At 45.2% G+C, this 13,561-nt stretch overlaps 1 protein-coding gene across 1 annotated transcript in view; it reads left to right on the forward strand.

Annotated features, from left to right (window-relative positions):
• Nucleotides 1-969: 969 nt before the first annotated feature.
• Nucleotides 970-13,561, forward strand: part of LOC140353629 (homer protein homolog 3-like) — a 56,082-nt gene continuing 43,490 nt past the window's right edge. The window contains exon 1 of the mRNA XM_072438278.1: nucleotides 970-1,032. Coding sequence (XP_072294379.1) covers nucleotides 1,010-1,032 — 23 coding nt within the window. The 5' untranslated portion in view covers nucleotides 970-1,009. The remainder of the gene's footprint in view (nucleotides 1,033-13,561) is intronic.

The following is a 13,561-nucleotide window of genomic DNA, read 5'->3' on the forward strand; positions in this document are numbered from 1 at the left end:
CTCTTCAGAGGTTTAGTCAAAGACCATTTCCACACCGAATCCGGTCGTGACGCATTAATTGATGATTAAGAGGCGCCGGACAGTAGATATTCAGTATAATCAGGACCCCATATTCTTATCCCATCTGCACACAGGAGAACAACAAAGATATTAATTCCGTGACATGTCATGGCCTAAAACAACATTAGAATGACATGACATGAACCATTTTCTGCCATTACAGCGTTCAGCGCGTTCAGCGCGTTCAGCGCGTTCAGCGCGTTCAGCGCGTTCAGCGCGTTCAGTGCTTTCAGGTCCATGTCCACTGCAGCGTTCATCCCCATAGACGCGTGTCCTCTACATGTCCTTAACTCTCATCTGTTTCAGCATTCAGGCTGTCGTGGCGTTCAGGCTTGCGCAGCAGCAGAATTCAGACTCCATCTGGATCACGATGTCGTGCACTTAAAGCACTCACACTATGATAAATGTAGCTTTGTTCTGATACTGTTGGTCATTAACACCGCTGTGTTCATCTTGTCTGAGCTCTGAGGTCTGAGGTCTGAGCTCTGAGGTCACCTTCATCACAGCAGTTAGCTTACAATAGCATGTTGACGTGTGCTAGCTGTTGATTAGCGCTAACACAAATCCTGATGAGGGAACGCCTGGGTTTCAGAATGATGAGAAATTCGTAGTGTTGCCATGGTGATGAAAACAAATGATTAAATATCTTGTGAATGGGGAAAAGTCCTCAAAGGCAAAAAAAGAATAATCCAGAGTGTTCTTTCTTCTTTAAAGGTGGAGGAGGTGTAGTACCCACTCTCTCCACCAGTCTGCCACAATCCGGCTTTAAAACAAAGCTTAACTCAAAAACATGCATTCTTACTGTCAGCGGGCTCGCCCCTCCACAGATCTGACCTGTAATGAGCCCTGGAGCTCCTGTGTGTCTTTTCTTTGCTCTTGATCTGTGTTTGCTGCGTGTCTCACTTTCTCTCGTTTCTTTCCGGCTGCAGAGGAATCTGTCAGTTGTAAAATGTACCCACCACATCGAGAAAGGTACTGCCACACTACACACTCTGTGTGTACTCTGTGTGTACTCTGTGCGTACTCTCTGTGTGTACTCTCTGGGTGTACTCTGTGTGTACTCTCTGTACTCTGTGTGTACTCTGTATACTCTGTGTGTTAGGTCTTTGCAAGGCTGGGCTGCATGAATGAATCAATACTGAACCCGCGCTGACCGCCGCAGCCGCATGTAAAGCCAGTGTTTGGTGTGGTCAGGGTGTGGTCAGGGTGTGGTCAGGGTGTGACTATCGTGTGTCCAGTGGTTTTCACAGTTTGTGATGTTTGGAGGAAAACGCCTTTAAAACAGTTATGTTTGTATGAGATGAGTACATGTAATAATATGAGATGTTATTGCACTGTTACACACTGGTTTCCGTGGATACTGGTCTTGTGACTGTTGGGATCGTCATGTTTCTGCTTTAGAGATTCTGCAGAGACACAGTCCACATTAAGCAGATGAATAATTCAAGATTTGGGGAAAGAGCTGGTCCCTGTCATTAAAGAGCCAAAGTGAAACAGAAAGTAGGACGAGCGGCTCAAGTTCATATTACAAAAAAATAATAAAAACCTTACCCTTGCATAGGAGTGCAACAAAAAACTAAATATTGTGATATTGTAGCATCAAAAGTCTCACAATAATATCAAATATGAATCAAATGAGTCGCCCCCTGCTGTCTCTGAGCGGAACACCAGCCTTTAACAGACATCGCCCCCTGCTGTCTCTGAGCGGAACAACAGCCTTTAACAGACATCGCCCCCTGCTGTTTCTGAGCGGAACACCAGCCTTTAACAGACATCGCCCCCTGCTGTCTCTGAGCGGAACACCAGCCTTTAACAGACATCGCCCCCTGCTGTCTCTGAGCGGAACACCAGCATTTAACAGACATCGCCCCCTGCTGTCTCTGAGCGGAACACCAGCATTTAACAGACATCGCCCCCTGCTGTCTCTGAGCGGAACACCATCCTTTTACAGACATCGCCCCCTGCTGTCTCTGAGCGGAACACCAGCCTTTAACAGACATCGCCCCCTGCTGTCTCTGAGCGGAACACCAGCATTTAACAGACATCGCCCCCTGCTGTCTCTGAGCGGAACACCAGCATTTAACAGACATCGCCCCCTGCTGTCTCTGAGCGGAACACCAGCCTTTAACAGACATCGCCCCCTGCTGTCTCTGGGCGGAACACCCGCCTTTAACAGACATCGCCCCCTGCTGTCTCTGAGCGGAACAACAGCCTTTAACAGACATCGCCCCCTGCTGTCTCTGAGCGGAACACCAGCCTTGAACATCGACCCAAAGACGACTCTCTTGAGAAACCCTGGCTCTTTTTATATACATATTTCGCTTCAATAAAGTCAAATAAAAGCTGTGACAGAGTGAGTTCTAGAGTGTTAATCAGGTTCAGACTTTTACCATGTCTTTTACCGTCATATGTGAGCGGAGGAAACCTCCCTGTTTATGTGTTTTGTGTTTTTGTCTCAGAGCTAAAGGCTAACACACGTTAGCTTAAATATAAAACACACAAACTTGATAAAAGTTCACAGAATGTTTTTGTGAACAGAATAATTCAGTTTGTGCAGTTATTGGGACATTATTCATGAGATTATTGTATGTTAGCATTAGCTTAGCGACAAAAGCACTTTTATAAACACACAAGTGGAATGAGCTGCTTGGTTTAGTGAAAAGGACCTTTTACAAAGTGTGTGTCTGTATCATAGGCAGGAGCCACTTTAAAGGTCCCATATCATCATCAAAACTGACTGTTCAGAGCGTTTAACCTTCTCACAGTGCGATTGGTCCTCGTATCTGATTCCTGCTTCTTTAGCTAGAGAACAGTCTCTCTCTTCCTCCTCGGATGAGCAGACGAAAGGGGGCTACTCACCAGGATGAGTCACACTGGTGAGGGCCGCAGCACGCTTTCAGCCCCTCCTCCAGCCCCTCCTTCAGGAAGCACTCTTCACCTGTACATAGCCTAACGTGTTTCTGTCCTCCTGGAGAAACATGCATTTTGAACAGGACCTTTGAAGTTACAACGTCCCAGAGAACTCTACGGCTGCAGAAGGTATTAAACTAGATAATAATAGATGAAGAAGAGTTTTGCCATATGTCTCGCATGAATGACTCGATAGAAACGTGCTGTGACTGATGCGTATGGCGCTGCGTCGCTTAGATACATTTGCTGTATTGATTTTTCCATATTTCCCCCGAGCGTCGCCCCCCCGAGCGTCAATATTTACACCGGTCAAATGGAGAGTTTTCTCTGCGTGTGGCGGGAAACGGAGGAATATCTTTTTACGTGGGTTTGTGATGAGGCAATAACGACACAATTCATCTGCGACATAAAGTGGTCTCGAAGGAACAGCTTTAGACTTGTCACAAAATATAAACGTTAAGAGTGGATGGATTATTCATTATTTATGAACCTTTATCCTCCTTTTCACACAGAGAAAGTCAAAGAATCTAAAGGTTTTTTCCTTATATTCATCAATGACACTTCTGTGCTGTTGAAAGGAAATCAAGATGGATTTGGATCTTAGATGAAAGAACTGGACCGGGCTCCGGACCGGACTCTGGACCGGGCTCCGGACCGGGCTCTGGACTGGACTCTGGACTGGACTCTGGACCGGACTCTGGACCGGACTCTGGACAGGACTCTGGACCGGACTGGACTCTGGACCGGACTCTGTACCGGACTCTGGACTGGACTCTGGACTAGACTCTGGACTGGACTCTGGACTGGACTCTGGGCTGGACTCTGGACTGGACTGGACTCTGGACTGGACTCTGGACCGGACTCGGGACAGGACTCTGGACAGGACTCTGGACTGGACTGGACTCGGGACCGGACTCTGGACTGGACAGGACTCTGGACTGGACTCTGGACCAGACTCTGGACTGGACTCTGGACTGGACTCTGGACCGGACTCTGGACAAGACTCTGGACCGGACTCTGGACAGGACTCGGGACAGGACTCTGGACCGGACTCTGGACCGGACTCTGGCTGGACTCTGGACTGGACTCTTGACCAGATTCTGGACCGGACTCAGGACTGGACTCGGGACAGGACTCTGGACAGGACTCTGGACTGGACTCGGGACAGGACTCGGGACAGGACTCTGGCTGGACTCTGGCTGGACTCTGGACTGGACTCTGGACTGGACTCTGGACCGGAGTCCGGACCGGACTCTGGACCGGACTCTGGACCGGACTCTGGACCGGACTCTGGACTGGACTCTGGACTGGACTCTGGACCGAAAGAAATGTGTGAGTGTTTTGTGAGGCTCAGAGGACAGTGATAGAACGTGTCCTTCTTCAGACTCGATTATTTCAGGGCAGAACTTTCCGTACGTCGCTGAGCAGCTCATCTTATTAGCCTTAATTAAACTACTTGGCAGCTCACAGTGCGCCAGCAGCTGGAGTTCACTCATAGCTTTAGGTTTAAAACATTTGCAACATCAAACCTACTGTTTTTACTCTCCATTATTAAAGTCACACTGTGTAAATTTCAGGAGGGGTAAGTCTCCTGCTGTCGCCATAGAAACACAATATTAAATACTTCTGAATATGGAGATGGTACGTTTAAGGCCAAATAATATAATTTCCATGGAAACAAGCAGGAGGCTCAAGCCAAGTTGTTGTTGTTAGGCCCGAGCGCCACAAGCTGGCGAGAGGCCTATTAATCTCGTAAGGCCGTGCGAAGCACGGCTGCGAAAGTGCGCACGTAGTGCGCACGAAATCGAGCGCGAAGCGCTCGCCCACTTCCAAACACTCACTAACGCACTCCTCCACTCATGCACGCCCCGTGCATACTAATTAGTTGTAGGAAAATGGAACATTACCGTTGTAAACGGGCGAAGCCCGTGCAAAAGTTCGCACTAAACGAGCACTTTATATTGGGATGACGACCGCGAAGCGGTCGTCATCCCCATATAAAGCACTCATTTGCGCTAAGTAGCTCACGAATACGTTCCCCATCTCTTGCATGTTCCGTGCATATAAGCATGTAATGCAAAAATTGAACATTATTACTGTATAGAGGGCCAAAAACACAAAGTGGGCGGAGCCCACTCAAAATTATCGAAAGTACCCGTCAGTGACCAGGGACCCACACCATGAGGTAGGAAAGCGCGAGCGCTTTCCGAAAATGTATAGTTTATGATATTTGAAAAATGGGAAACATTGTTTTCGCATCGGAATATTATTCTTTCTTTCTTTCTTTCTTTCTTTCTTTCTTCTTCTCGGGACCAACCCCCCTATTTTTCACCCAGTGAACATTGACGAAAAGTCACAAAAATTTGCACACCTCTAAAAATCGTGCCTCTCTACATTCTGGCTATTTCCCTTTTCTAAAATAAAAAAAATTGGCGCGTCAGCGCCACCAAATGTACCAAAAATGCATTGAGAGATGGGAAATGACCCAAAAAAAATCTGATCGTAGAATCATGAAATTTGGCGCAGAGGTAGATGGTGACAAGAGAAGTAAAAAATATTATTACGGCAATGCCGTCCGCCCAACCAAATGTCGGCCATATTGCTTCAAAAATGGCTAAACATGACTTCGGAGTTTTTCCAAACGTCGTACTTTTACGAACTCCTCCCAGGGCGTTGGCCCTAAAAAGCTGAAATTTGGTGAAAATGCTACTGAGGAGTGGGACATCAAAAGTTATCCAAATTACATTGATACCTCTCACGGTCTCTGAGCGGCGAAGCCGCAAACTGTAGCTAGAATTTCAGAAATCTCCCATATTTAAAATTTCTGCCGTTTGCGCAGATAAAGTCCGAATTGCGTCAAATTAGAATCAGTTGTTAAACTCTTTGCCCTAAACCTACTTGAAGTGAAATAAATTCATTTGGCGCCACAGCGCCCCCTACAGATTTTATATGGAGGTTAAATGTTTAGTTTTGCGAAATTATATGAAATTTGACACACAACTCAATTTTAGCATCCCCATCAAAAAAGTCAATGACTCATGTCATAATTGTTATGGCGTTGCCGTAACGATGACCGAAACCTTTCATGTTTACACTTTAGACTTTCACAAACTCCTCCCAGGGCGTCAGCCCTATTAACCTGAAATTTGGTGAGACTCATCTTCAAGACCATCAAAAGTTATCCACATTTTCATTCAAAGAGTCACGGTGTCTGTGCGGCAAAGCCGCACATTTTGCCAAGAATTCAAAATAAAATAGCTTTTTGATGGTAAAACAAAGGGGAGAAGATGTGACAGCGTCACAGATTCAGCAGTAGGCGTAATAAAAGGACAATTGGGGCTCCTCTTGCGGCGTGGCGGCGGCGTGGCGGCGGCGTGGCGAGGGCTGATCATTGCCGCTTGCGGCTATATTTGTTGTTGTTGTTGTTGCGTTACTTTTAATGGAGGTCGGAAGACAACTGAAAAGGTGCTTTACCGCCACCTACTGGAGCTGTACGTCTTCAGAGTAAGGAGAAAGAGAGAGAGAATGTACGAGTCAGGTTTGTGGGAAGGTATCAGCTCAGGAATGTGTCCACACGCCTCGCAGAGGTCAGAGGTGACAGGAAACTGCAGCTTTGACCTGCTCCAGGAGGAACAAGAAGAAAGTGAACTCAGCTTCCTGTTTGAGAGAAGAGCGGCCCCTAGAGACGGCTCGCAGAAAGCGCGGTGTAAAGACAAACTTGCTGAAACACTTAAGACTGTAAACTGGGACAAACAAGTAAGAATGGCCTCTTAAACCTGTATATGGCCACAACAGTAACACAACAGTAAGGTAAGGTAACTTTATTTGTTAGATCTAGATTTAGATTTGGTTGCAGGTAAAATAGAGAGTGGGCTGCTTACACACACATGGACAACATTAATGACAATGACAGAAAACGGACAGTGACATAACAGAGACGACTAGTGCTCCAGACATAGAGACATGGATAACAAGTATACAAACAGTTATTAGTGTCAAAATACAGCGGATAAATACAGAGTAAAATCAGAATCAGAATAAGTTTATTGCCATTTATCAATGAACAGGATTCACGGATATAGAAACTTGTCCTGGCGGTTCGGTGCAACACAAACATAACACTGAACAATAAATACAAAAACAATGGACAATAAATAACAAATAACTACCGGGTATTCAAACGGGTAGGTAGAGTTAAAAATAGACATGATATGTACACAAAATAAAATATGTGGTGCAATAAAAGTGGACAGTGCAGTGAGCGCAAAGTGCTTAAGAAGTGTTCATGAGTCCAACAGCAGAGGGAAAGAAACTGCTCTTGTGACGGGAGGTTCTGGTCCGGATGGACCGTAGCCTCCTGCCTGAGGGGAGTGGCCTCCTGCCTGAGTGGAGTGGCTCAAATAGTCTGTGTGCCGGGTGAGAAGGGTCGGCTGTGATTCGACCTGCACGTCCTAGAGTCCTGCAGACGTACAGGTCCTGCTGGAGTCCACAGTGGAGATGAGGGAGCCCAAGATGGTGAGGGGGGGCTTGGAGGCTTTACCTTTTCTGAAGTCCACAACCATCTCCACTGTTTTCTGGGCGTTGAGCTCCAGGTTGTTACCGCTGCCCCAGGACACCAGCCGTTCCACCTCTCTCCTGTAGGCAGACTCATCCCCGTCCAAGATGAGCCCGATGAGGCTGGTGTCGTCCGCAAACTTGATTAGTTTAACGGAGGCGTGGATGGAGGTGCAGCAGTTTGTGTACAGGGAGAAGAGCAGGAGAGAAAATACGCAGCCCTGTGGTGCTCCTGTGCTGATGGTCCGTGTGTCCGAGACATTCTTCCCTTGCCGCACGCACTGCGTCCGATCCGTCAGGAAGTTGGTGATCCACCTGCAGGTGGAGTCGGGTACGTTGAGCTGGGAGAGCTTATCCTGGAGCAGAGCAGGAGGATGGTGTTGAAAGCCTAGCTGAAGTCCACAAACAGGATCCTGGCGTAGGTTCCCGGGGAGTCCAGATGCTGCAGGGTGAAGTGGAGAGCCAGGTTGATGGTGTCGTCCACAGACCTGTTGGCTCTGAAGGCGAATTGCAGGGGGTCCAGCAGGGGGTCCAGCAGGGAGGAGGTGAAGGACTTGAGGTGGGGGAGGACCAGGCGCTCAAATGACTTCATGACTACAGACGTCAGCACCACGGGTCTGTAATCATTAAGTCCAGTGATCCGGGGCTTCTTGGGGGACAGGGACGATGATGGACGACTTGAAGCAGGCTGGGACATGGCACGACTCCAGGGAGGTGTTAAATATGCCAGTGAGGGGCCAGCTCGCCTGTGCAGTGTCTTAAGGTGGCCGGGGCGACACCGTCTGGTCCAGCAGCTTTTCGCGGGTTGGATTTGCGGAATAGTCTGCACACGTCTTGTTCCTGAATTGTAAGAGGGGTGGGGGAGATGGGGGGGACTGGGGTTGGGATGGCAGAGGTAGCCACAGTGGGGGAGGGGGAGTCAAATCTGCAGTAGAAAGTGTTATGTTGTTGTGCCAGTTTTATATCGTCCACAGCAGGGGGGGCGCAGGGCTTGTAGTTGGTGAGAAGCCGGAGCCCACTTCACACAGAGGTGGGGTTGTTGTCAGAGAACTACTGCTTCAGACGCGTACTGTAGCGGGCTCTAGCCATCATAGATACAAAACACTAGTTCAGAATAAATAAATACGCAAATATAAAATATAATAAATAAATACGCAAATACATAAATATGCAAACGCTGGTTCCCCTTTTTATACACAACAGTAACACAACAGTCAGACAAGAGTAAGACAACAGTCAGACAACAGTCAGACAGCAGTAAGACAACAGTAACACAGCAGTAACACAACAGTAACACAACAGTAAGACAGCAGTAAAACAACACTGCGACAACAGTAACACAACAGTGAGACGATACTAACACAACAGTAAGACAACAGTGAGACAACAGTGAGACAACAGTGAGACGACACTAACACAACAGTAAGACAACAGTAACACAGCAGTAACACAACAGTAAGACAGCAGTAAAACAACACTGAGACAACAGTAACACAACAGTGAGACGACACTAACACAACAGTAAGACAACAGTGAGACAACAGTAACACAACAGTAACACAACAGTAACACAACAGTGAGACAACAGTAAGACAGGTGAATCGTCCTCATTGTCTTTCTCTGGTTGGAGCTGCTTTGTTCTCTTTGTGTTCAGATCAATGGAGTTTCTGATTTAACTCGAGTCGACTATGGATCTCTTTCTTTTTTACTTTATCACAGCTTGTTTACTCCAAATGAATGAATGAAAGTGTTGATGCAAATGTGGCCGTCACGCGCGTCACAAAGTCAAACTCAGTTTTACAAAATAGACTTCATCAGTATATGAAAACTACAACAAAAGCATTTTTTTAGCTCCAGAGAAAACAAGGTCTGTGTGAACGTGTCGTCTGGAGCTGGAACCTCTCCACAGCAGGAGACGAGTGGTGCTGGGGCAGTGCAGCCACACTTTATGTGTGTGTCTGTGTGTGGGTGTGTGTGTGTATATATGTATAATGTATATGTATATGTATATGTATATATATATATATATAATGTATATGTGGATGGAGTTGCCGTGGTGACATGTAGGTCAGACGGTCTCAGGAGCTTCACTACAGCTGAACATTTGGACTTGTGTCGTTTCAAATCTGTTCTTTTGTTTTGATGAGAACAGACTGTGGAACTCTGGGTAAAACGTGTAAATTTAGCCATTTAATGAATGCATTTATTATCCCCGTGTAAACACATTAATCTCATAAGAGAAGAGCTAAAGCGTGTTTCCATCTGCCTCAGCCCTCATCCAAATATACTTTCATTTACAATCCAACCTTTCCTTCTGTTGAAAATATAGATAATATATTGTTATAGTGTTATAATTAGAATATATATATATATATATATATATATATATATTGAAGTATATGTATTTTTTATTTTATTTTATCTTTATTTTTTCCCTCCATTCCTCCATAGAGTTTTTCTATTAAGAGTGTTTTTTAAACTTCCTATAAATTATGTTTACACATTACACACAGGACCGCCTCTCCACAGAACTGACTTGTCACTTGACTTGGTGCATATTCAAGGCCATAATCGATTAATTGGTCGATGCAATCTAAAGCACTCGAGGATTTTAAAAGAGCTGTTTTAGCCGAGTGTGTGAAGTAAACGAATACGAGGTCAAATAAATCAGATTTAGGCTATTTGCATAAAATTATAAATAAATTAATATATTATTAAACCCTAACCCTTATTATTTTAATATAAACTCAATCAAATTAAGTCAAATTTGATAGTTTTACATGCTTTTCAACTTAATGAGAAAGAAAATCTCATAAATCTCATAAATAATTTCTGAATGTAATGCAACCAGTCGTGCTGCAGTAAGTGAAGTAAGTGATCAGTTTGCCTTTAGCAGAACCATCCTGCAGCGAGAGGAGGGGCGAGAGAGGGGGGAGGGAACCCAAAGCCCCCCAGAACCATCCTGCAGCGAGAGGAGGGGCGAGAGAGGGGGGAGGGAACCCAAAGCCCCCCAGAACCATCCTGCAGCGAGAGGAGGGGCGAAAGAGGGAGGAGGGAACCCAAAGCCCCCCAGTACCATCCTGCAGCGAGAGGAGGGGCGAAAGAGGGAGGAGGGAACCCAAAGCCCCCCAGTACCATCCTGCAGCGAGAGGAGGGGCGAGAGAGGGGGGAGGGAACTCAAAGCCCCCCAGAACCATTCTGCAGCGAGAGGAGGGGCGAGAGAAGGGGGAGGGAACCCAAATCCCCCCAGAACCATCCTGCAGCGAGAGGAGGGGCGAGAGAACCCGAGGATCAGTGTTTCACAGTGAAGGAGAGATCTGACCACATCAAGCCAAAGACAAACACTCCTGAGAAACCCTGGCTCTTTTTGTGGCGCCATTATCCAACTCCAAAGACGTGATTATTGGACTTTGAGTCGTAAGATTTATTTTATTTTAAGTTTGTGGAGCCGAAGCCTTTTTTCAGTTCAGAACACACATTTTAAGCACTTCCTGTCATTCCTTTGCGAAAAGACTGAAATCTGAAGTGCACAATATTACATTACTTTTGTTAAACAGAATAAAACCCCAGGGACTTTCAGGAAGTAGGAGTTATTTTTCATCTTTCGCCTGGTTTGATCATGAGTCATCTCACTTTTTCTTCTCTCATAGTAGTTGTAATAATAATAATAATAGTAACAAATATAGCCGCAAGCGGCAATGATCGGCCCTCGCCACGCCGCCGCCACACCGCCGCCACGCCGCAAGAGGAGGGGGCGCTAACGTGCCCCAATTGTCCTTTTATTACGCCTACTGCTGAATCTGTGACGCTGTCACATCTTCTCCCCTTTGTTTTACCATCAAAAAGCTATTTTATTTTGAATTCTTGGCAAAATGTGCGGCTTCGCCGCACAGACACCGTGACTCTTTGAATGAAAATGTGGATAACTTTTGATGGTCCTGAAGATGAGTCTCACCAAATTTCAGGTTAATATGTCTAACGCCCTGGGAGGAGTTTGTGAAAGTCTAAAGTGTAAACATGTTCTGGCGATTTCCCCATTGGAATAACATGAAAGGTTTCGATCATCGTTACGGCAACGCCATAACAATTATGACATGGGTCTCATTGACTTTTTTGATGGGGATGCCAAAATTGAGTTGTGTGTCAAATTTCATATAATTTCGCAAAACTAAACATTTAACCTCCATATAAAAGCTGTAGGGGGCGCTGTGGCGCCAAATTAATTTATTTCACTTCAAGTAGGTTTAGGGCAAAGAGTTTAACAACTGATTCTAATTTGACGCAATTCGGACTTTATCTGCGCAAACGGCAGAAATTTTAAATATGGGAGATTTCTGAAATTCTAGCTACAGTTTGCGGCTTCGCCGCACCGAGACCGTGAGAGGTATCAATGTAATTTGAATAACTTTTGATGTCCCACTCCTCAGTAGCATTTTCACCAAATTTCAGCTTTTTAGGGCCAACGCCCTGGGAGGAGTTCGTAAAAGTACGACGTTTGGAAAAACTCCGAAGTCATGTTTAGCCATTTTTGAAGCAATATGGCCGACATTTGGTTCGGGGTACGGCGTTGCCGTAATAATAATTTTTACTTCTCTTGTCACCATCTACCTCTGCGCCAAATTTCATGATTCTACGATCAGATTTTTTTTGGGTCATTTCCCATCTCTCAATGCATTTTTGGTACATTTGGTGGCGCTGACGCGCCAATTTTTTTTATTTTAGAAAAGGGAAATAGCCAGAATGTAGAGAGGCACGATTTTTAGAGGTGTGCAAATTTTTGTGACTTTTCGTCAATGTTCACTGGGTGAAAAATAGGGGGGTTGGTCCCGAGAAGAAGAAGAAGAAGAAGAAAGAAAGAAAGAATAATATTCCGATGCGAAAACAATGTTTCCCATTTTTCAAATATCATAAACTATACATTTTCGGAAAGCGCTCGCGCTTTCCTACCTCATGGTGTGGGTCCCTGGTCACTGACGGGTACTTTCGATAATTTTGAGTGGGCTCCGCCCACTTTGTGTTTTTGGCCCTCTATACAGTAATAATGTTCAATTTTTGCATTACATGCTTATATGCACGGAACATGCAAGAGATGGGGAACGTATTCGTGAGCTACTTAGCGCAAATGAGTGCTTTATATGGGGATGAAGCGGTCGTCATCCCAATGTAAAGTGCTCGTTTAGTGCGAACTTTTGCACGGGCTTCGCCCGTTTACAACGGTAATGTTCCATTTTCCTACAACTAATTAGTATGCACGGGGCGTGCATGAGTGGAGGAGTGCGTTAGTGAGTGTTTGGAAGTGGGCGAGCGCTTCGCGCTCGATTTCGTGCGCACTACGTGCGCACTTTCGCAGCCGTGCTTCGCACGGCCTTACGAGATTAATAGGCCTCTCGCCAGCTTGTGGCGCTCGGGCCTAATAATAATGATGATAATAATAATCATGATAATAATAATAATGTCGGTGTAATCCCTCATTCGTCCAGGCGTGTTCCAAAGTAGAAAAAGCTTCAGTTGTAGTCATCTATTTTTCAAACTGAGTCCAGATGACTACAACTGAAGCTTTTTCTACAATAATAATAATAGTAATAATAATAATAATAGCAGTAATAATAATAGTAATAATCATAATGATGATAATAATAATAGTAATAATAATAATAATAATAATAATAGCAACAATAATAATGATAATAATAATAATGAAAAAATACATGGATAAAAAAAAACTGAATGTTCATTAGGCTGAGCAAAATAATATGTCTGTTTGTTTGTTGGCGGCGTACAAAAGGTCGATTGAAATATCTTAAAATCTTGAGATTTAGATACGTTTTCCGTCATTGACTGTTGACTCCTGACCCCTGGCGGTCACTCCGGGTCAAAAAAGGGCAAAATTTTGATCTTTTTTTTTGCCTTTAAAGAATTTGCCTACCGTCCGACCCACTTGAAAAATGTTGAGTCGGGTTACAGCAAACAGACAATTTATTTGGGGTAGCCTTATTAATACATTTTTTAGTTACGTTTGTGCTGTCATTGCAGACGT

Source organism: Eucyclogobius newberryi, unplaced genomic scaffold (assembly GCF_026437365.1).
Source record: "Eucyclogobius newberryi isolate DKJ021-1_F unplaced genomic scaffold, fEucNew1.0.hap1 SCAF_9, whole genome shotgun sequence".
Lineage (NCBI taxonomy): Eukaryota > Metazoa > Chordata > Actinopteri > Gobiiformes > Gobiidae > Eucyclogobius > Eucyclogobius newberryi.